This window comes from Diachasmimorpha longicaudata, chromosome 12 (assembly GCF_034640455.1).
Source record: "Diachasmimorpha longicaudata isolate KC_UGA_2023 chromosome 12, iyDiaLong2, whole genome shotgun sequence".
Classification (NCBI taxonomy): domain Eukaryota; kingdom Metazoa; phylum Arthropoda; class Insecta; order Hymenoptera; family Braconidae; genus Diachasmimorpha; species Diachasmimorpha longicaudata.
In genome coordinates, this window is record NC_087236.1 from 1,302,518 (window position 1) to 1,327,589 (window position 25,072).

Sequence of the window (25,072 nt, forward strand, 5' to 3'; positions counted from 1 at the left end):
TACGCGATTTTTCGATAAGATCATTAATGTTTAAAATTGCATTTCTCGCAAAAAAGCCGTCTTGACAAAATGTTGTAAACCCATTTGTTTACAAGATAATTGGCAAAACGGGTTTTTTGTTGGAAAAATTCGGAAAATCGTGGGCATCCCCCTTGGCGTTCCAAAGCTAATTATTTAAATGTTAATTATCTCATTATGCAATAGCCCTACAGTGTTTTGTCAAAAGATCTTTTTTATTGTAAATTTAATTTACAACAAGAAAGGTCTCTTGACAAAATGCTGTAAAAGAGCCTATTATCGAGATAATTAATCATAAACAATCGCGGGTAAATTTCAGAGGGGATGCCCGCGATTTTCAGAATTTTTCCACCAAAAAACACGTTTTGCCAATTATCTTGTAAACAAATGGGTTTACAACATTTTGTCAAGACGGTTTTTTTGCCAAAAATTCAATTTTACACATTAATGATTGTATCGAAAAATCGCGTAGATGTCTTAGTTTAATAATTAATCGCGGATTGTTGTTTAAATTTTACATCCAATTATTACATAAACAAATGGATTTACGGGACCCGCCATAAGACATTTGTTGTAGACAATTTGATTCTTTGATAATCAATAAATCGCGTTTATTATTTAACGTGTTTATTATTATTTCGACAATTTTAAACATTAATTATGTAATTTAATCACCCCCTCTACCCCCCCCCCCAAGGTTTGTCTTGAAATTGGCAATGATTGAGAGAGAAATATCTTCCCCCCCCCCTCTCTTCCTCACACTAGCGGAATGGAACGTCCGTCCGTGGAGAAGGGGAAGCACGCACACCGCTTACCCGCGGCACACGGACGTACAGCCGCGCAAAGCTCGCGCCCCATTGGCCGCTCTTTTCACCCCCATATCTCGATAGGGGTGCGTCGGGGCGAAAAGTGGAAAAGGACTTTTCGGTTCCAAACCACCCCCCAAACACGCCGGTGCACCCTTTGCAATAAGATAAAGGGGACCCTGTATATAAGTTATGTCCTTTATCTAGTACTGATTGCAATAACTCCATCACAACAGTTTCAGATGCACTGTATTCAAGACTTGTTTTATCGTTTCCTGAATATATTTTAAAATTATAGCAGTAACCCGATGATGACTCGCAGAGTTTATAAAATTTAATTCCAAACCTCGCCCTTTTTGAAGGATTGAATTGTTTAGAAGACATACGGCCCTTAAATTTCATCAGTGATTCATCGATCGCGATATTTTCTTCCATTACATATACGTCTTTAAATTTTTCATTAAAATAGTTTATCACAGGTGTCACTTTACGTAATTTATCACTGTTGTCAGCCGTATCGTTATTTGCAAAGTGGAGAAACCTAGTGATTTGTAAAAATCTTCTTAGTGGCATACATTTTCGGAATATGGGTGTTTCTATAATGGCTCTTTTAGACCAGTTCATCTGGATTTTCGGTTTCTTTACTTGAGCCATTATGATGCATAATGCAAAGTATATTTTAATTTCATTGCGATCTACCGGCATCCAAGTTTCATCAATCATCCTTTTTGTATGTGTATGGCTTTTTATTTTTTCTGCGTATCTATTCGTTTCCTGAACAATATTATCCCAAAACACATTGGCGAATATTATATTAAAAAAGTCTAACTCTCTTTTACTTCCACCTAATTGGTCTTGAATTGCTGCTGTTATCCCAGGTGTTTGTGTATACTTCCAGATTTTCGGCTTGTTATTTTTTTCTTCCCAAAACCATTGCGCTGGTAATTGCTGATAAGTGCTGTCTTCATCATCGGAATCATCTTCAATTATTAATCTTCGTGGACGTTTTGTTACAGGAACAATAATATCACTGTCCTCACTATCATATTGAAAAGGATATGTCGAATCAGAATCGGCAATAGTGCCACACTTCTCTTGACTACCATCACAATTAGATATCTTTCTTCTCGGCATGATGGGTTTCTAACCAAAGTTAGAAACAATTTCGGCGAAGAATACCAGTTATCTATATATAAGTTATGTCCTTTATCTAGTACTGATTGCAATAACTCCATCACAACAGTTTCAGATGCACTGTATTCAAGACTTGTTTTATCGTTTCCTGAATATATTTTAAAATTATAGCAAAGAGTATAAGAGTATAAGAGTATAAGAGTATAAGAGTATAAGAGTTTTTTAATTCTTTATACGAAGTTATATTTGAAACGTCTGACAGCAACGAAGCTTTACGGACAACTAAAGTAAGAAATCATCCAGTTTCGTCAGAAACAAATGAAAAAAAAAAAAAACAAAATACTGACCTTACAATCAAAGGAAAAACATTCGATTGCGCTAACTGTTCGGTCTAATAATAACACGCGGCATAGGATACACAAATTCCTCACCACGAGTCTGACTCGTGGTTTTCACTTATGGCACAAAGTCTTTACCACGATTCAGACTCGTTGTTTTCGCTTATGGCACAAATTCTTTACCACGAGTCTGACTCGTGGTTATAGGCTAAAGGGTTAAGGAGTTTGGTAAAGATATATGGAGCTAATTTTAGTCCACAAGGTACGTAATTAAATCCTAATAGAATTCCCCGAAAGGAAAAATGAATGTACTTCCTCTAGAAATTTCCCATTGGTATGAAGAAGTAGGCAGATTTTAAGTCGATTTTTGCCAAATAATCATTTTTCTATAATAATCTTCGAACCACTCGCAAATCCTTCAACTTGAAATGAGGAGCTTCGCCAAATTTATGCAGTTTTCTCCAATTAGCCGACTGGGTAGTTTAGATGTATACATATAGATCCACGGAAGCCCTCACCCTGGTTATTAGGAGGGTTCGAATTATGTACTTGGCCAATATGCTCACGCATATCTCCAGTAAGATTGAAACATATTCGCAACGTTTTCATTTCCTGTTTAACAACTCCGAGGCAGGCGATACTTCCCTGTGGACATTCTAGGTTACCTTAACTGAATGTGTCATTTCAATGTGAGCAGAGAGCTCTGATCCTCTCCCTTCTTTCGTGAAGTGTCTTCAACGAAATTTCATGAATGCTGAGATCCATAAGGAAAACTTATCAACAATAGTAACTTTCAATTGTATGAAATATACGATTTCCATCTAAAAAATTCGTTTTGACCCCGCTATTTTCAAGCATGATTTTGTAAGTTTAATACACCTGGAATGAACTCTCGAAACGTTGCAACTTGTATTTGTAAGGAATTCTGAAGATAATTCCCCCAGACATCCCGGATCCGAAATCATTATCGAGAGTGGGTGAGTACGCTGAGAAAGAGAGAGAGAGAGAGGCTCGAGTATAGGTTAGGGTAAAAAGTTAGGGAAAAGAGATTAATAGGGATAACAACCCCTCCGGTAATGCGGGTAAAAACCCGAGAAATAAATAAAGGAAGGAATAGGCAATTACAAGGATTGGGAACATTAGGAAGGCGGGGCCCAAAGGTGATTCGCGGTTATGAGGCGATGCTACCGAGCTACGTGGAATTCCCTAAGGATCCCTTGTTGCGTTCCCGTCTGGTTGGCTGGTTTCCAGGTGGCAGGTCCGATGCCCGTGGAGTGCTAAACCACTCTGCTCCACAAGTGCGGGATTTTTAAATTGAATAAATGAACACAAACACCAATGTATGGGATTATAATAATGAAACTTTTATTATTAGGTTGCAGACTTAAACTGAACTTTTCCACGTCTAAAATCGATCTGCCTTACAATCTTCCTCCAATTTTTATCCTAAATGTCCGGAGGAAGGGCCCTGTTCCACAATAAGGAGTAGGGGACCAATCGTGGCCTTGAGCTCAGTTAGGGGGTTGGCTCTACACCCCCACGATCCTCTGGGCTTAATCAGCCTTAACTCCGGGGCTACATTATTCTAACAAAGGGGCCTCACATGTGGATTTTAAAGAGAGAGAGAAAATATTTGAGTTTCTCTCGGCGAAATTAGACTGTCTCCGAGAAAAGGTTTTATGACATGAACGGTTTGATGTGGGACGCAAGTTACACTTGGAAACTCTATTACAAAAAATTATACAAAGAATGTTTAATTTGGGAGGCTTGAGCTACGTCAATAAATTACAAGATTTATTACATGTATCCGCTCACAAGTTTCTGAAACTGACAATCTCAAAAGGCTGTGTTTTTTCATCTTCAAAAGTGTTTAAAAATATTACAAATAGCCTGAACCTTTTCTCGAAAGTTTAAATTGTTGAAGACAATATTTGAACGCCAGACACTAAATCTAGTAATAATATGGAAGTCAGAGGGACCCCATATGGTAAGTAGCGGTGTACGCGACACCCTTTGTGATGTCCTGACATCTCGAGCGGTCAGGTGGTGCGTGTTGTTTAAATCACCGCGAGATTCAAATTGCATGATTGAATTTGATTTATTTGAAAAGATTATTCCACCACACAATTGACACAGGGAACAAAAACATTTCTCGATTGTGCAAAAAATAATTCAATCTAAATATCAAGTTTGAAATTCACGTCAAATAAAGACATTTATTATAGAAAAATTTAGAGGGTCGAGTTTATTTTAAAGTCACGGTCTCAGGTCATGAACTATTACTTTCTGTTTATCTTAAAAGTTTTCCACTGCATGCGTATAGCACCTGTGGAGACAAATTGTTCATGGTATTCGCCAGGCTAACTTAGAGTCCTAACATAGAGGATACCTGACACGTCGCATGTTCTTCCCCCTCCCCTTTTTTGTTCCCCTATTCTCTTGTGGGTTACACTTGTCCCTTTTCGGAGGGCCTAGTTTTGCGAGCGCAACTTTAGTGAGTGAGGGTTGATAGGCCCGACCCTTCGAAATAAAATTAAGTCAGTTTTAGTTCATCTTCCACAAGCCCTCGGCTTGCAGCTTCTCTCTTCGCATAGAAAAATTAAGTTATAACCAGTATAAAGTGTAGTTAAATGCTGAACTTAATCAAATATAAATAAAACTGTTAATGTGCTCTCTCAAGTACTTGTGTGTGATTAATTTATTATTTATATAGCGCTGAACCCGTCATCTACCATCTTCAATAGAGTCCTTATTAGAGGTTTAGCGGCTAACGAGCCCACATTCAAAGATTGGCGCTAAAATTACTCACCTGGCGCCGCCGTTCTCCTAATTACATCGGGAGGACATAACACCTCCCCACGTACAGATATTTTTTGGATATGTGGAGGAGTAATTAAAAACTACCGCTCGGTATACAGATTAAGGGGGGGGGGTGGTGGGGGATACGTTTTTGTTTGGGGGTGACAGACCTGGGGGCCTAGAACAACCCTAGTAACCCCTAGGATAGTCAAAAAGGCTGATTATTAAAATAGATGGTGGGAGTTTAGAATTTCGGGTAGAGATTAGGGTTCCCACTTTTCCTCTGATCCTCGAAAAAACAACCTAGAAGGATCGAATCGTATTCCACGGACACTATGTTAAAGAGAGAAAAAAAATTATAAGAGAAAAATCATCTCTCGGCGTAGAGATGGTAGGACGGCGAAAAACCTGTGGCGGATCAGCCTCGACCAGAGGTTCAGCCTTACCGACGGAGGCACCCGCCAGCGCCAACGGCGCAAACAGTTACTAGTGCCGAGGCTGGATCTAGGGGATTTGACGGGACAGTCATTTTAGTTACTAAGTTAGTTAGTCTTTGTAGTTCTTCCGGTTCGGACACCCACGCCACGTGGCCCCGCACTTTTGTGTATCCTTAAACATAGTGTATTCCCATACAATTAATAAATACAATATTTTCTACTTGTGTGCGTCTATTTGTATGTGAGACCCATCATATCTCCATAATTGGTGACCCCGACGTGATCTGAAAAGATCACCGTAACGCACATAACCTCACTTTCATACAAGCCTCTTCTTCGACGCCGAACCTCCGATGCCGCTCGAATATTCGCCCAGACGGCCCTGCACCGACCAGGAGCCCCAACATAGCCAGGCACATCGGGCACCAACAGAGCCATCGAGATCTCCAACGCTGCCCACAATGGGGCAAAATCAAAACGTGGTGTACCCGGGGATCGACACTGCTCTCGGCGACTTTGCACCTGGCAGTACTTCAGCTAGCCCCGGTACCCACTCATTACCATTTGGGGTAAATTTTATGAATCAGCGAGCCATCGAGGAGCTACAGGTTATGGCCCTGTCGAGCTTCAGGCTAACCCCATTCATCAGCGAAGACCCTGTCGCGTGGTTCACCCAGATCGAACCACAGTTCCGTAATAGGAATTACGGAATAGGGTTTCCGTAATAGGAATTACGAGCGACAGCAGCAAGTAGGACGCCGTTTGGGAGGCCCTCCAGAGTCAGCATCTTCGAGAGATCTCCGACATCATCAAGGCGCCCCCAGCCAGAGATAAGTACCCTTACCTTAAATTACAAATCATCAAAAGGTTCTCTGAATCGGTGGATCGACGCCTGCACAAACTGCTGACGGAGCTCGATCTTGGCAATCAGAAACCCAGCCAACTTCTGAGGAGGATGAGAGACCTCGCCGACGGGAAGGTCTCGGACGAGCTCCTCCGCAGTAGGTGGCTAGCTCTGCTGCCGGATGTAGTCTGCAAGATCTTGAAGGTCGTGCAGGCTACTTCAACACTGGACCAACTGGCTGAAGCTGCTGACACGGTGATGGAGAACACCACTGGCAACTACGTCATGGCAACGTCCCAGCATCAGGCGTTCCCCAACTCGCCGAGACCACACACTGTCGGCCAGAGCCCATCAACGACTTCGGATTTTAACCTCACCAGGTCCATCAGCCTCATCGAGCAGAAGGTGAGCTCTGTGGAGAAGGCGATCGAGACCCTGTGCCACGCCCTCCAATAGCTCTCTACCAAAGTGGGGCAGGTTAACGCGAGGAGACCGCGATCGCACTCCCGTAATCGCCGTCTCACACCTGCAGCACGAGGGCAGAGCGACCTCTGCTACTACCACGAGCGTTTTAGAGACAGGGCACGCCAATGCCAATCTCCATGCACTCGGTTCAACAGCCCTAACCCGTCATCTTTAAACTAGAGACGCTGCCGTCCGTCCAGGCGGCCTGCGGCAGCTCTGATATCGACAATAACAACAACGCCGCCACTAAGGAATATCGCCTTTTCGTTAGGGATAAGGCTAAGGGTCAGCGTTTCCTGGTTGACTCAGGGTCCGTGATCTCAATCATCCCTCATACCTGGAAGCCAGGCTCGACGCAGCCCTCGGACCTAAAACTTTTTGCGGCCAACAACACCGTCATCGACACATTTGGCCAACAACTACTCAAGTTACACATTGGGCTGCGACGAGACTACGAGTGGAACTTCACCGTTGCACATGTGAAGGTTCCCATCATTGGAGCAGAACTCCTCACCCACTACGGTCTGCTCATCGACCTCACACATAAACGCCTCAGCGATCCAGCCACGAACCTTACAGCCCCTGGAGAGATTGTCGAGACCACCATCTTCCGCATCTCCACCGTTACCAACGACAGTTCAGCCCCTGCGCCAAGGATACGGCAGCTGCTGGAAAAGTATGTGGAAGTTACCAAGCCACCTGCTGCTCCGCGAACTCAGCTCAATAGCCCGGTAGCGCACCACAGCGTTACCAGTGGCCCACCTATTGCTGGGCGACCTAGACGACTTCCAGCGGACAAGTTGCAAGCTGCTCGGGACGACATCCAGGCCCTCCTGCGCTGCGGGGTCGTCAGACCTTCTTGCAGCCAGTGGGCAAGTCCGATCCATATGGTGGCTAAGAGACAGGGAGGCTGGCGCTCAACTGGAGACTATCGTGGTCTCAACCAACGTACAGTGCCAGACCGATGCTCTCTCCCTATCATCGAGAATGTCCTGCAGCGCTGCCATGGGTGTAAGGTCTTCACAACCCTCGACCTTGTACGGGCCTACCACCTGATCCCTGTAGCCCAGGAGGACATAGCCAAGACGGCTGTAACAACACCCTTTGGCCTTTTCGAGTTTCTTGGCATGGCCCCATGGCTACGCAACGCTGCCCAAACGTTCCAGCGCCATATGGATAATCTCCTCAGAGATTACGACTTCGCAGCCTGCTACATCGATGATCTCATCGTGTACTCCAGGACCCCTGAAGAGCATCTCCAACACCTCGAGACCATCTTGGGGATTCTTCAGGACAACCACCTCAGCATCAACACCACCAAATGCCAATTTGGCCAGGCTGAAGTGACCTACCTGGGGTACAAGCTGGATCATCAGGGATTCTCTCCTCCTGTGAGCAAGGTGCAGGCAATAGCTGAGTTTCCGAAGCCTGATACCATCAACGAGCTTCGCAGGTTTCTCGATATGCTCAACTATTACCGGCGATGCCTCCCTCATGCAGCTCACGACCAAACTCGGCTCAACGGCTTCATCAAGGACTCCAGGAAGAACGACAAGCGGAAGATACCCTGGACCCCGGAAGCCGAAACAGCTTTCTTGCAATGCAAGCAGAAAATCGCCGCAGCAGCTCGAGTCAGCTTCCTCTCTCCCCCAGCACCAATCACGCTCTCGACTGATGCATCGGATACGGCCATCGGAGCGGCGTTGAAACAGTGGGAGGACAACATTTGGAAGCCCCTCGGATTCTTCTCGCGCAAATTGTGGCCGACAGAGTCCCGATACAGTGCATACGACCGCGAGCTCCTGGCGATATTCTGCGCAGTGAAGTTGTTCAGACACATTCTGGAAGGTCGTTCCTTCGTCATTAAGACGGATCACCGGTCTCTAGTCTACGCCTTTTGCCAACGGCTAGAAAAGGCCTCCCCTAGACAGGTGAACCAACTGGGCTACATCTCCCAGTTCACCACCGAGATCGTCCATTTCAGGGGAGAAGACAACGTCGTTGCTGATGCTCTCTCACGTGTCAATACCATCGACATGCCCAGGATCCTGAGCCCAGAAGCCATCCAGCTTGCCCAGGACTCTGATGAGGAGCTCCAGAGTCTGTTGGACAGGGAGGACTCATCCTGCAAGCTCCAACGGTTGGTGACTGAAGACCATCCAATCTACTGTGACACGTCAACAAGCTGGATTCGCCCATACATCCCAAGGAGCCTCCGCAAACAAGCGTTTGACGTCGTCCACGGCTCTGCACACCCCAGTAGTCGAGTCACCAGCCGTCAGTTAAAGGAAAAGTTCGTTTGGCCTGGCATGAAGAGTGATGCGGCACGTTGGTGCAGGGAGTGCATACCGTGCCAGCAATGCAAGATCCAGCGTCACAACCGCATGGAGCCTGCCTATATAGGTGTCCCGGACAACCGGTTCGAGCATGTCCACCTGGATATCATTGAGCTACCTGTTGTGAAAGGCCTGCGATACTGTCTCACAATGATAGACAGGTTCTCCAGGTGGGCTGTGGCTGTTCCGTTGGCCAACATCGAAGCAGAGACCATTGCGACTGCTTTCTGGAGCCACTGGATTGCCCAGTTCGGAACCCCACTGCGCATCACCACGGACCAAGACTCACAATTCGAGTCCAGGTTTTTCACCGCCTTGGCTAGAATGGTGGGAGCCAAGAGGATCCACACCACGCCGTTTTATCCACAATCCAACGGGATGATGGAACGCTGGCACCGCACGGTGAAGGCCGCGCTCATGTGCAACGCTCCAATACCCTGGCCAGACCTTCTCCCATCGGTCATGCTTGGACTGCGAACAGCCTACAAGGAGGATCTGAGAGCCTCACCAGCGCAGCTGCTATATGGCACAGAGCTCCGAATTCGCGGGTGAATTTTTCACCTCGGAGAGCCGACCAGCAGACCCGAATTCCTTCCTCGAGAAATTTCGAGATCACATGCGAAGGGGGTGAGGCCCACCACCACTGCCCATCACACCAAAGCACGATGTTTCATCGTCAAGGATTTATATCGCTGCAGTCATGTTTTCGTGCGTGTCGATGCAGTTGAAAAACCGCTCGACTCGCCCTACACCGGACCACATGAGGTTGTCAACCGAGTGGACGACAGAGTTTTTGTGATAAAAATTAATGGCACCGCCAAAGCAATCTCTCTTGACAGACTCAAGCCTGCATTTATTGCCAAGACGGACTCCGATCAGGCAGCCCAGCAGCAGGAACAACCCATTCCAGGGCCTAGTCCACCCATCGTTGTACCTGCGGAACATCGCTCGACAATCATGGATCTACCTCTAAGAGCCTACGCCAAAGCAGCTAGACCACCTAAAAAAGTTTCGTTCCCTTCTCTACCCAGTCAGGTCACTGGGGGGGGGAGTAGTTGTGGCGGATCAGCCTCGACCAGAGTCCAGTCTTACCGAAGGAGGCACGCGCCAGCGCCAACGGCGCAAACAGTTACTAGTGCCGAGGCTGGATCTAGGGGATTTGACGGGACAGTCATTTTAGTTACTAAGTTAGTTAGTCTTTATAGTTCTTCCGGTTCGGACACCCACGCCACGTGGCCCCGCGCTTTTGTGTATCCTTAAACATAGTGTATTCGCGTACAATTAATAAATACAATATTTTCTACTCGTGTGCGTCTATTCTTATGTGAGACCCATCATATCTCCATAAACCCCCAATTCAAATATGAATGCGGGTGGCGCGCGTGTCTCAGTTAGACTCCGAGACGACCGCGCCATTAATTCCGAGTACGACTGCGAGTCGTCTATTATGATTATTGTATTATGGGGAAACACGTGCGACGGACGCCCAAAAATTTAGTAACAATACAAAAAAAGGAATAAGTTAGTGTAGTTTTCCGGTGACACGGCATCAATCAAAAGAAGCAACCTGGAGACCACCAGCAGTGAGTTCTGGTCGAGAATTAGATTAAGGGAGGCCATCCGGTGAATTTTTGACGGTCGTCGCCGGTCGACACCCGAACACGTGGTTAACCTGCCACAGGTGAGTGTTCATAATTTAGCAACCTGGGTGGGGGTAAAACAACAGGTATTTTTTTTAAACTAACGATTTCCTCATCTCGAAACTAGAAATAATTAATCATATGTTTTATCACTGTACGGAATTAGTGTGAGAGAGATCATGCCGTCTCCCTGGGCGAGCGGCGGCGGAGAGGGGATCGCCCAAAAACAATGGCCGGACAGCACAGATTTCGGGATCATTGTCGGTTAGTTTTGAGATAAGTCAAGACCTGTGGGGAATACAGCGCAATAGGGAAAATTTGGGTAACCTGCGTTAAATTAAACCGAATATTGGGAATTTCGAGCCTCTTCTTTCGCGTTATCTCTCTCGGCGGACTCTTATTTATGTAAAAGGATTTGCGATCAATAGATCCAAGCCGTATGGGCTCGTCATATCTATTTGTACAGAATTATTAAGATATTATGATATTTTCGTTCCTTATTACTTCTAAAGATAGTGTATTAGAACTAATCCAAGAATATTAATGGCAATAATTATATATATTTATTGAGAGTTGCTTGTGGTTATGTTATTTTTTTGTGAATTAGAGCCCAAAGAACCGAGCTCCAAACGAACTACGCCCTCTCTTCACAACCAGCCCCCTGAGCAGCGCGGGTATTCACGGTCTTCCCTTGGAATCGTAGAGCAAAGCTATACGTTATCGTTTCCGTATGACTTTTTATTGAGAATTCGTTTTTAACTAGCCCCCGGTTTGCCGTTCCCCGGTAAAAGGACGGCTTGCGCCCAGCAAATTTTGCTCACGAATCCAGGAGAAAGGGCAGTTGACGGATTTTTCGCAACCCAGAGGAAAAATTTCGTAACATATTTTAATTTTGGTTTATTAATTGTCTTCCTTAGAAACTACCTATCCGTATGCTTTCCGAAGGGACAATGTAAAGTTTTGCTATAATTATATTCTTTGTAACAATAGGCAAGATATCTTACCTTTCTGAATTGTAATTGTCAACTCAAACGTAATATCTTTGGACAGGGTAGTAGCTCTCAAAAAGCGTACATCTTCGAATACAACCGGCAGTTCAGTGTACAATTCTCCCCTCATCATTCCTATAGTTTCCCAGATCAGTGACAAATAACCAGTTGCGGGTAGAAGATTCTTTCCATCAATAACATGTCCTTCCATATACTCATAATCTTCATCGGTCAATGCTAACGTTACAATCCTCTCCCCTGAATTGATTTTCTCATGCGTTCTGTAGGAGGTAACAAACCAGTCTTCAGAGTGTTCCCACTTGATTAAGGGCGATATCATAGGTGTTCCTCGAGATACAGGGAATTTGATCTCGGGATATAACTCCCAAATGGCAGGTTGTACTCCAATTTCGTAGAGTTTTCCCATTGCTTCGAGGAAAACTTCAGCATTATCCGGATGATTATTGAGACTGAGAATGATATGAATAAATTTAGAATCGGAGGAACTTTTCAGAATATTTTGAAGGCCATGAGGCGTTATTTCGATGATAACAGAACCTCTAGGAATTACGCTAGTTATATCTTGGAGAAGAACAGGACCAAGGATACTATTCGTATGATATTCAGCTGAAGACAGTCTAGCCTGAGATGACTTCCACTGCGAACTAGGTATCGATGTGCTAAGCCATTTGGAACTCCTTGGTTTAGGGTCTAAGATGATTCGCTTCAAGTAGGCAAAGAGTTTTGGTCCAGCATCTGCAATACATTTACTATGAAATGCAATTTCGTTACATGCAATTTCTTCAGTGAATATGCGGTTTGTTGAAAGTTTTGCAATGAGAGTTCTGACGGACTCTGTTGGCCCACTTATGACAGTCATCTCAGGACCGATGTGACATGCTACTTCGATATCTGATGGACAGAGTTTCTCAGTTGCCTCATATCCTAAACCCACCAATGCCATTGCTCCGCGGATTTTAGTGGATTCCATCAAAGCTAGAGCTACTGCATATGCAGCTAAGATAGTTTGTTCTGCTGTGAAAGAGCCATCTGCATAGGCGCAAGCCAGTTCTCCAAAAGAATGCCCAATAATGCCATGCGGAACTATTTTTAAAGATGTTAACAGATCGAATAGACCCATTTGCATCGCTACTATTCCCAGTAAACAATTAGAGAGCTTCTGGAACATTAGCTTGTCGGGCTTTGTCAAAATTTCATAGATGTTTATTCCACGCGGTCTCAGAACTGCATCACATTTTTTTATGGCATTCGCGAAGCCTGAGAAACGAAGGAGAGAGGTGCCCATGCCTGGCCATTGAGAACCCATTCCAGAAAATAGGAACCATATTTGCCGCTTGGTCCCCGAGTAGTACTTGAGACTCCGAAGCTTTTTTTTAGGTCCGGAGGTGCCCACAACCGTGTAACCACGGTAAAGGTGACCTGGTAGATGTTCTGCGTGGAGGTCGTGAAGCAAGCGGATGTATTCGACATCGACCGGACGACTTTCAACCTGCACTCAACGACAAAAATTAAAGTCCTTAATGAAAAATGTAAATTACTAAACCAGTATAATTTTTATTATACATCATATGAATTTGAGAATAGACTAACGCAAATTTTATATAAATTAACCAAGGATGCATTGCACAATTCAAATATATTGATTATTCTGTTAGTCTCTGAGGTGGCCGAAGTTTTCAGATTGACTTCCATTTCTACCGTAATGTGGTATTTTTTACCAGTTACGGGTTCTCGACCCTTTCGCGATTTTAGAGACTTCCACCAGACGGGAAGTCACCTTCAGTAGCGAGAATTCAAGAGAAAGAGGAGAAAATGATTCTCATAGGATTTGGTATTTCTTTTCTTTTCAATGGTCAAAAATTGAATGTACGCGCTACTGTGCTCCTTCTGGGGACATTGAGGACATCGATTTCGTCAAGGATCGCCAGGAAGCGGAGAGATGTCGACAGGCTCCCCGGGATTGATGGCATCTGACTGATGTAGGGATGTGGCCGTTAAGGGGACCACAATGCAGTCCTCGATAACACCGGAAGTGCCGTAGCAAAGGACACACGTGGCTGATTGGTGTTCAGAGAAAAGTTATTAATAATGAAGGAGGAGAGATAACTATCTGTCCGGAGTGCATTTAACGCCGGACTTTATTCTGCAGCATTCAGGATGCGCTGAGAAGTTTTCTCAATAATATGAGACAGAGACCTGCTAATTCGACATCGCCAAAAATGGAGGGCGCATGTTTTGAAATTGAGGGCGCATGCGTTACGAGGTGAGGGCATCTATCACGCATGCCTGATTGATTGGGGTCAGTGGACAATGGCGTTGTCACTGTCTACCCTTATATAATAGCGCATGTTAGCCACCTGTTGCGTACGTGCACGTGTGTCTCAAGGGCACTTCCCATTTGCTAGGCATCGAGAGTGGGCCTGTAAGTCAAAGTTAAGTAAGAGTGACGCAATTGGACCTCCTGAAGATCTGGTGAGCGTGGTGGCCATTTTATCATTGGAATTTGTAATTTTTGGATGATTTAAGCATGGGCTGACATTCTGAGAGTAAATTAAATTTGATGTCCCGGCCATCCGAGTCCAGAAGAACTATATGTGAAGTATTCCGTCAACGAATCTCTGGCCGCTTCAATTGGTAAAAACTCTCGATTGCTGTCTCTCTCTCCGCAGTGATAATTGAGTTTTATTAGTTTTTGAAGTGAAAACTTCTTATGGCGCGTTGGGCACTTTTGTGGGTTCGTATTTTCAGCCGTTGTCGCGACAGATGAGATTTTACGCAGATATACTCCGCGTATATTCTTCTAATATATGTATACTATACGCAGTCTTTGCATGGGCATTCGGTCGTGCCCTCGCGACAGACGAGATTGAGAGTTTTTTATATTTATTTCATAAATGAATATTAAACGGAAAATTTATTTATTTAAATATTTCATTTGACTTGTGTTGCTGCTATGGTATTGTGTTAAAAAAAAAACAAATCTCAAATGTTAATAGCATTAATAAAAACATTGTTGTAGTGCTTTTGTATACTATAGTGTTACTATATTTTGTATACATTATTACCACTGCTGCTCGTCATCACGTAAGTAAATTATTATTTTATTTGGTAAATTTTGTTACGTACATGATACGTACATAAACAAATGCAACACGGTATTAAATAAAATTATTTAAAAAATGAGAAACACGTGGGGTACATCGAGATACGCGGGAGCGTATCGGCCCAGGATATATTTCGAAACCTCGAATAAATAGGCCGAGTGCTCCCAAGTATCTATACACGACACAACTACCCCTTCCACTACCACCAAAACTAATTTCCGTAACTGAGTGAAAACGCGGCAATTTGCAGCAAAAATACACTTAGTTACATTACCTAAACCGCCTATGCTATATTCATTTATGTCAAGTTTTTCCGAATTAAACGCCCAATTAAAAAGATCCGCGCATAGCAACGGATTTTTTTCCATATTTTCCACGGTGCGATTATCTCAGAATGAAACGGTCAGATTTTTGTTCAAAGTTGACAGCATTTGTTTCCTACGGGCGCTGTGTGGTCGGTTCGCAATCAGCGACGCGCGCGAGAAATGAGAGATTGGCAAAAGTGTCGTGGACCTAGAGATCGTCGAACATGAACTCTTCAATAATTCAAATTTATCAGTCCACGACTTAATTGATATTATGCAAATTATCAATAACTTTTATTTTTGTTCTTCTGGTAATTCAGTACAAGAAGTAACGATTTTAGTGTCTATAGAACGTGAGCATGAAAACAAGAACGAAAGGAAGAGAGAGTGAGAGATGCGACCAATCGAATTCTTTGCAGGTTTATTTTTGTACCATAACAGTTGTTAGGATTAAATAAGGCTTGCTTATATTTGTATTTAAATGGGCTTGAGCAATTTATTTCGCTTAATCATATAATCAATTTTTTTTCACGTTAAGACGAGCTAGGACACGAATTTATTATTATTCTTCCACAATTTTTCAACTTGATTTTTCTAATTTTAAATTAATTGGCGAACATAACATATAGACATTTACTAAAATCATCCAGTGATCAGCAGAAGCTATCACACTGGATGAAACCTGAAACGCGACCAGTTGAGACAACTGTTTAATTTTAGATTAGAAAGAATTAGATCTGGTAACATATAGACATTCACTAAAATCATCCAGTGATCAGCAGAAGCTATCACACTGGATGAATCACGAAACGCGACCAGTTGAGACAACTGTTTAATTTTAGATTAGAAAGAATTAGATCTGGTAACATATAGACATTCACTAAAATCATCCAGTGATCAGCAGAAGCTATCACACTGGACGAATCCTGAAACGCGACCAGTTGAGACAACTGTTTAATTTTAGATTAGAGAGAATCAGATCTGGTTTGGTTAATGGAACTATTGGAGTTGTAACAGCAGTTACTAACTCCGTTAATAAGGCAGTAGAATATATAAATTCTATAACCGTTCGCCTAGAATCGGGGAAAGAATTCGAAATTGAACGTATCGACGTAAAATTCGAAATCATGAGTGGAGCTTACATATCGAGATGACAGTTTCCCATGTGTTTGAGCTATGGAATTACAATACATAAGAGTCAAGGCTTGAGTTTACACAATGCTGTTATGGATGTGGGACAAACCATATTTTCTTCTGGCCGAACGTACGTCGCTCTTTCAAGAGTAACTACATTGGGAGGCATCCATTTGATCACTTTCGATCCATCTTCGGCAAAAGCTTCCATTACGGCCATTGAAGAATACAATAGACTCAGGGCAAAATACAGACCTGATATGAAACAAATACCTCTGCCCGATAAATATTGGCCGAAGGTATGGGACACTCAGTGGGCTTTTGAAATTGGTTCAAATGATGAGACGAATGTAGAAAATAAACAAGTCGATATAAGTTCGTCTATCTGTGGGGTATGCAATTCTGCCGGTGGTGCCAGTTATGCTAATGCAGTCATTCAATGCACATTTGGGTCCCTCGTAATACGCCAAGTACTGTTGCTCACACCTGAAGATGAGCACACAGTAATAAATGAATTATTGAAAAAATACATAAAAGGCTCTGAAGTTTTGAATGCAAGTGCACTCATACAATTCGTCGATGATAAATTTTCTCTTGATAACGAGCAGGATCCCGTAGTCTTCCTGGAGCGTTTATGTGACAAAGTGTGTGATTTACAACAAAATTTAAAACATGAATTTACTCATCTTGATCGATGTAAAGTATGTAATTATATGAAAACTTCAAATGAGAATAATATTGTTTTAAGTTTATCATTTAATAACATCAAAGAACCAGTGTCCTTAGATGATTTGATCAACAGATCACTGTCATGTTGGTACGACGTTTCACAACATTCTGATAATTGTGGACATGTTACTGATGCTTCACGAAAAACATGCTTAAGTAGTAGCTTCGGGGTACTTATTGAAAAATTGAACATTTTTTCGTTCAATAAAAAGGATGTTAAACAAAAAATCAGCAGTTGGAAACTTAAAGCAGTTCCAACAACTATAGTTAATATCTGTGGTGATTCATATTCCGCCCATAGTGCCATGTTACATGGCAAAATCGGCAAAATCTTGATGTTATCCGGCTCCTAAGGCATTGCATTTTTTATCATCAAGACGGGAAGTTTATATAGCGTTCCACATTTCTTGTGACGTCAAAGGAAATCGTTGGATAGGATCATCAAGACGGGAAGTTTATATAGCGTTCCACATTTCTTGTGACGTCAAAGGAAATCATTGGATAGGATTTTGGATGAGGTAGGAAGGGGAACAGGATAATTCTCCATATGATTTTTGCAAGAAAAATTACTGAAAAAATGGATAGTCCAGACCGGGGTTTGAACCCGGGACCTTCCGATTATGCATAATGATGCCGGATGGATTTATCATCAAGACGGGAAGTTTATATAGCGTTCCACATTTCTTGTGACGTCAAAGGAAACCCGGCCCCCCGGGCGGGCGGGGTTCCCACCCGCCCGGGGTTATTTCTTGGCGGGTTGACCCTATTCATCCTAATATCCGTCGTGGTTTGTTCAGCCACTAACTTTGCGGATTAGAATTAATTGTAACGCGCTTTAGGGGGCGAAATTTGGAAGCGGAATTGCAGCGTCTGTTAGCGCCCGAGATTTTGATGTTATGCCGGTAACCCCTTCGGTTATTCTCGCGCGGTTGTTTACTTCCGCGCGAGGCATTTCCTCTTCCCATCGCTGACCCTTCTAGTATTTTATGTATCCGGGGACGCGCCTTTTCTCGCGGTAAATGTAGATTCCTTCTTCATTGAAATTCTGACGTAATATTTCACTAGTGATTTTTCCGATAGTTTATTAACACTGGCTTTCTCGATTTTGGACTCATTCTGACAAATTATTTTCTTTCTAATAAATTTTTATAATTTGACGTGTGATGAAGGAATTTGTTTGCGAATTAGTCGAAGGTGAATTTGTGGCTTCAATTTATTTGTTTGCCATCAAGCGAGAACAGCGTGATTCCACGATTTCGGAGTAAGGCGGGGATTTTAGATTTATTATTGTTTAAGTCGATAATGAAGACTTCATTAAAGATTTGGGTTACCCCGCAGTCAGTGGATTAGTTTTCGTCGGAACAATCCAGCCATTTCAGAATCGTCGGACAGTCTTTCGGGAATCCAGCCGCCTCCGCGGTTGTGTACTGACTGGTCGGCAACTGTCCGTAAGTAGTAAGTCGGCACGATTGGCGAATTTATTCCAGGAATCGTCCCCCTTCCACCCTTTTTCCAGACGTGTCCGAACACGTTTTCCCATTGTCCTTTGAAGAGGACGTCGCCGCTCTGGGGCCGCTCTGGGGCCCCCCTGGGGTGAGGGTCCCCAAAAAATGTCGTTGTTCGACAGGAAGTGGGTGGTGGGTGGGTGGTGAAGGAATGCGAGCAGGCCTCAAAACACTTAAAACCATCCCAATGTTATGCAATGGAATGTCGTTCACGTGTTAAGGGAAAATGGCCCATTATTTTTTTTAGATGAAGGATTGCGCAATGCCCTGGCATGGATGGCGCAGTAGATGGATGCTTTTTTTTTACAGGTTTTTAGGGTAATAAATTTTCCCTGGCTATGGAAGACCGTTGGAAAAATTCTCAACGATGTCTCCATTTTTTGACTATGTTCATCTCTTTCTCTTATTGCGTACATTTTCGTTTTGAAAGTGTTTTTTCTTTTATCTATAGATCAAAAATGTTTTTTGCCTTCCGTCTTTTTTCTTATACCTAAAAAGATGTTGAGGGTTTTTTTCATAAATAATTAAACACAGGGTCTAGATTTGATCTTTTTTTATATTTCCTAAACATAGTAGGATACATTTTACAAATCATTTTCATAAAATCATATGTGTATGGTTTTTTTAATATGAGGGCATTCTGTAAGCCCCTCCCGCGAATTTATCCAAATAATTAAAGTAATTATGGAATAATTCTCGAAACAATTGGTATAAAGATCCGAGATTTTGATGGGGTATTGTACGTCGGAGATCATCGCGAACCATGACATACATCTCCTCGAAATTTTCGCGTATGCGATGATGAAGATCCTCCGTGGCAGGCATTCGATTGTATTCCATATAATTCATAGCAATGCCTATAATTGATCCGACAAGCGATTCCTTAGATTCCTTGAGAGGCAATGTCTCCAAGAAATCCAGCCACTGATTAATCCACGCAGCCTTGTTTTTCAATGTAATGATGCTCTGGCCCATCATCATTATGGGAGTCTGATTTGGATTATCATTGCGAACAAAGGTCACGCAGGGGTTTTCGAAACTACGGTGGAATTTCACCTTTATGGCCCCAAATTCCTTTGCAGGTACATTGTGGGTGATCTTGGGATGAAACTTCTCAGGGTCAAAGTAGTCGGTTACAGCATCCAAATCGTTGAAAAAAAGGGTCCATTCTTGTCGTGTCATTGACAATATTGCGCGTTTCGGGCGTACGCCCATAAATTGTACAATCGGGAGGAATTGACCGAAACACGTAACTTTTAAGCCGACACGAATTTGCTTTGTCTCTGATCGATTCTAACATATCACTTGGGACAATACCACATGCTGTTCAGCATCACTGAATCCCTTTTGCTTGGTACTTTCCATGTTGAAAAAATGAATGGATGAAATCAGGACGACTGAATAAAATCCACCGCGAGCACACGCGTTTTATAGCGCTGCGTATGAGAGTGGAGGGGCCAGAATCCCCCGCTATGCACATGACAGACCTATAGCCGTCAAACATTATCCCCCACTGCGGCGACGGCGTCACACATGCGCCCCACTTTCGCGGTTTTCGTATGTTACGCGTTACCCCCACTCTTATCATACACCCCACCTATACCGATTTTGTTTTTTAACTCGAGTGACGCGTTTGTTGTCATTCGTTAAAGGCATTGCAATAGTAAAAATGTCTAAAAACTTTGAAAGTTATGCTTTAGAGGCCCTTAAAAAATATCTCGCGGATCGCAAGTGGTATAAGGGACGATAAAAGCCTCAATTTCGCCAGAAAAGAGTACGCGTATGTGTTGATAAATATACAGATGATGATGACCTAGACAGTGAAGATAGTGATGATATGTGCATTCCAGCAAAAGCGCGGAAAATCGCGATAGGGTCAGGATTGGAATGCGAAGTGGAAGATTTCCTTGTTGATCCTTCTTGCGTATGTAAATATAAATTTCTTGGTGAAACATGGAATAAAATCCATATCAGCTATCGCAGGGATAAATTACACTCTCAAGATGAGAGCATAGGCATGTGTACGACATTTAAAGTATGTTACAATGAAGAACCTGTACAAACTAATAGAGAAATCGAATCAAATTTTCAAATGAGATATAATCCTCCATCACTGAGAAGCATTGCAATCGCGAATTTATTAAATGAAAGGAAATATGCGAAAAATGCAAAAACTTTGGCTGTGGCTACTAAAGCAATTGTGCACAATAGTGATGTTTTATTATATAAAATGTCGAAGGCAATGGGTTTTTTCGAAAATCTAAACATTGTGGAATCAACGCGAATAAAAATGGAATTAAGATAATCTGTGATCCTGTAGTGAAATATAACAGTGATGAAAAAAAATCAATTGAAAAAATGGTGAAAAAAGTGAAACTCCCACGAGATGAGATTTCCAAGACAGACCCTGTCATAAATATTGACTCTGACCTCCAAACGGTTGAAAAGAAGAAGAAAAGCTCAACCAGACGATTGGGCCATAAATCACCCGGTAACACTCAAAGTGACTCTAAAATCCTGAAACTCAATAATAAAAAAACAAGTGAAATCATGCAAGTGAGCACAGAGGAAAAAAAGTTGTGGATTAATACGTTAGAACAAGATCTTGTTGTGTTCAATCAAGTGAAATATATTGATAAGGAAAAGGATCTGAAAAAAATACAGGCTCGCGAAAAACGCTTAAAACTCGCGGAAAAAAAGAAGGCCGACTTTATCGCTCGCGCAAAGCGCCGCGAACTTGCTACGGAAAAACAAAGACAATTTAGAGCTCGCGAATCCGAAAAAAATCGATCCAAGGACCGCACATCGAAGGATATCATCCCTGAGACCATGGTGGAATTGGAGTCATCGATCGAGATCATTCCAAGCACTCCATCAGTAATTAATTTAATCCTGGAGCGCGAGGGCGAAGATGCTCAGCATGGACCATTGAATTCCGCGGCCTCAACCCCTACAAGTAAATATTCAATCAATCAATCATACGAATTTTTAGATTAGATTGATTTAAGCTAATCTTGTATTTTTTTCGTTTCAGAACCGCGAAAAACTATCGAGGAAATCGAGGCCGTTCTAGTCGCGTTGGGCGCGAATCTAGAACAAAGGAATCGCGAGGACGATTACGAAGTGCGATGCACTCCAACGCAGCGTCAAAAAGAGCTTGATCAAATTGCGATGCAATTGGATCAAAGCGACAATGATGATGATGAAGGATTAGCCCTCCAGAGTCTTGACTTTACCCCGTTATCACCCAGTAACCATTCGGGTTAAAAATTCATTTAACATTTTTGTATTTTTGGAAAGATTGAATAAATGTCATAAATTTTGTTGCAATAGCGGTGTCTTGACTTTTTTTATGGCTAGGCAAGACCCAATATTCCCTGTCCTGTCCTCAGCCCTTTTTTTTCTCGTAGAAGCTAGGAGAAATTTCTCTCGCTTCTTCTTCTTCGTCGGTGCCCTGAATCCTTTCGCTTATTGTCTCTTTCCTTCTCGTTGTTTAGAGGGTTTAGAGAACAATTTTGACGTTTTCCTCGTCTTTCCCACATTTATCCTTTCTTGCATCTCCTTCTAACCTACGGTTTAGAGGGTTAAGGGCGAATAGTGGGGCGAAAGTTATATAAACCGTGAGGTCCTACCCCCCCCCTCGCCCTTTTTCACAATCGCCATCCCCGAGGACTAGTGTCTCGTCAGATTTTAGTGTGTTTTTGTGTTTTTTGTTTATTCAAAAAAAATTAAAAATGGTGAAAGTCACCTGTGCAGGAGCCTGTCAAGAGGAATACGCCCGCGAGGTAAGCTTTTAAATATTTATTTGTTTGCATGTTTTCCGCTGTGTCGCGTTTTTCTCGCGGTTTTTGATATGTGTTTCGCGGTTTTTCAATTTTTAGTGTTTTCGCGTACGCGGGTGCATTTTGTTTTTTTTTTTAAATTAACGTCCACGGGTTCTTTATGTTTTTATATCGCGTATTTTTATATTGTTTTAATGTCGACCCGTCGCGGGGTATATGTTTCGCGTTTCAAAATTGCAAATCCGCGTATTTTTTTTTATTTCATTTTTTTTTGTTTTAGTTTTTGATTTTTCGTTTGTTTTAGTTGTTTCGTTTTTAATTTCATTTTGTTTGTTTTAGTTTTTAAATTCATTTTGTTCGTTTTAGTTTTTTAATTTTTTGAATTCATTGTGTTGTTATTGTTTTTAATTCATTGTTTTTTCTATTTCAGATGCAGGCCACCAGGAGGAAGCGGGCCTACCTGTGGGCGGCCAATGCGTGGCTGCGCTGGGAGGACGAAGAGGGTGAAACCCTGGATGGCAAAAATATTTTCCAGGATCCAGGATCTCCATGACAGGGCCGCCAAATGGTTGGCGGATGCCGAGGACGAGGCCTACATGGTAAGTTATGACTCTCTCTCTCTCTCTCTATTCCCTTTATCCCCTCTAACCCCTCCCTGTCATTCCCTTCTGTCTATTCCTCTTCTAAAATACACCCTTCCTCATTTTCCTATAAATATTTAATATTGATGTGTTTTTTTTGTTTCAGCGCGGAGCTCGCTGGGAGGGAGGTGTAAGGGCAGACACCCCAAGAGCGCGGTGGATCTGCGCTCTGAGGCGCGAGTCGCGACAGTTCGAGGCCGAGGGCGAACAGCTGCTCGCCCTATACGACGTGGAGGACGTATGGGGCCTCAGGGTTCTCTTCGGGAAGGAAGCAGGCCAACCTGACCTGACGGGGGAGAATTGAGACCTGGAGCAGTGGGACTGAGGCTCCCCTTCACCCCGCCCCATAATTTTAAATTAAAAAATAAACTTTGTATTTTTAATTTTAAGTTGTTTAAAAATGAATAAATTTTAAAAGAAATATTTGTATTTCGTTTATTATATTATTCCTACCCTTCCTTTTAACTTCGAAATGAAGATAGAAAAAAACAAAAAAAAAATTTTATTATTAAAAAAAAAATGTAATCAGTTTTAAGTTTTTTTTAATAAAAGAATTTTTAAAGCAAGTATTTCATTTTTTTTTCCTTATTCCATTTTTGTGCCCCCCCCCCCAAATTTACTTCCTCTTAGTTGTAAGTTTAAAATAAGAATATAAACAATGTATTTTAGTTTTAAGTTTTTTAATAAGGCAATTTTTTAAAATAAATCATTCTGTTTATTTTTACATATTTCAACCCCCAACATTTACTTCCCCTTAGTTTTAAGTTAAAAATAAGATAAAATCAATTGTTTCTTATTTAGTTTGACGTTATTTAATAAACAAATTTTTTTTTCAATTAAACATTTGTCATCCTTCTTTTTAAACATTTCCTCCTTTTATTTTTGAATTATTATTAAATAGGAATTGGGTGGGGAGAAACGGAGAGAGAATCTTTTTTAATTTTTATTTATTTATTTATTTATCTTTTCTTATATAGCATCCATTTTTCTTACAACTAATTTTCATTTTCGCGGGCCGCGGGTTTTTGAAACTTCGTATTTCAATTCGAATTACGAACGGCTAAAAACCCGCCTGTCAAAGTTCACGGTGGCGCCTCCCTGAGAAGCGGCAACCCCTCCCAGAATAGGATGGGTCTAAAATAGGTACATCCGCAAAGAATGGTACAGGAAGTGGCGGCCATTTTCCCCAGAAGTTTCGGGGGTAGGGCCATCTAGAATCCCTGTAGGGAACTGAAAAAGAGAATTTCTTTACCTGTTGTGAAAATTACCGATCGGAGAAAGGAATGCGAATGTCCTCTATCATAATTTTATTGTAACACATAATTTTTATGTTTTATAGATGGCGATAGTAATCCAATAATCATCTTTCAACGTCCTGTCAAGGGATGCTCAACCTAAAATACTAACGAGAATGTGAATGAAAGCTATATGTCCCGTTTTTTTCAAATAATTAATTAATTGTTAATGAATTAATTTATTGTATCGATGATGGTTATTCACTCTTTGAACTTAATCAGATATTTTTCCGCAGTGCTCTATAATATTTCTTATTGTTACGGTTAATTATATATAATTGGACCAACCTAAATTACCGGTGATGGGATTTAAAATTTACCAAAATAATAAATAAATAGTTGTTCATTCGATTATATATAATTAACCGTAACAATAAGAAATATTATAGAGCCCTGCGAAAAAAATATCTGATTAAGTTCAAAAAGTGAATAACCATCATCGATACAATAAATTAATTCATTACCAATTAATTAATTATTTGAAAAAAACGGGGCATGTAGCTTCCATGCACATTCTCGTTAGTATTTTAGGTTGAGCATCCCTTGACAGAACGTTGAAAGATGATTATTGGATTACTATCGCCATCTATAAAACATAAAAATTTTGTGTTACAACAAAATTATGATAGAGGACATTCGCATTCCTTTCTCCGATCGGTAATTTTCACAACAGGTAAAGAAATTCTCTTTTTCAGTTCCCTACAGGGATTCTAGATGGCCCTACCCCCGAAACTTCTGGGGAAAATGGCC

At 42.1% G+C, this 25,072-nt stretch overlaps 2 protein-coding genes across 3 annotated transcripts in view; one reads left to right on the forward strand and one right to left on the reverse strand.

Moving 5' to 3' along the window:
• The window catches only part of LOC135168134 (fatty acid synthase-like), a 167,639-nt gene that overhangs the window by 80,446 nt on the left and 62,121 nt on the right, over positions 1-25,072 (reverse strand). For both annotated transcript variants that reach the window (XM_064132054.1, XM_064132053.1), the window contains one exon: positions 11,822-13,316. In XM_064132054.1, the coding sequence (XP_063988124.1) occupies positions 11,822-13,316 (1,495 nt within the window). The remainder of the gene's footprint in view (positions 1-11,821; positions 13,317-25,072) is intronic.
• LOC135168127 (uncharacterized) lies at positions 22,339-23,331 on the forward strand. Its single transcript, XM_064132045.1, has 4 exons — positions 22,339-22,389; positions 22,667-22,683; positions 22,817-22,985; positions 23,134-23,331. The coding sequence occupies exons 1-4, from the start codon at positions 22,339-22,341 to the stop codon at positions 23,329-23,331; spliced, it is 435 nt and encodes a 144-aa protein (XP_063988115.1).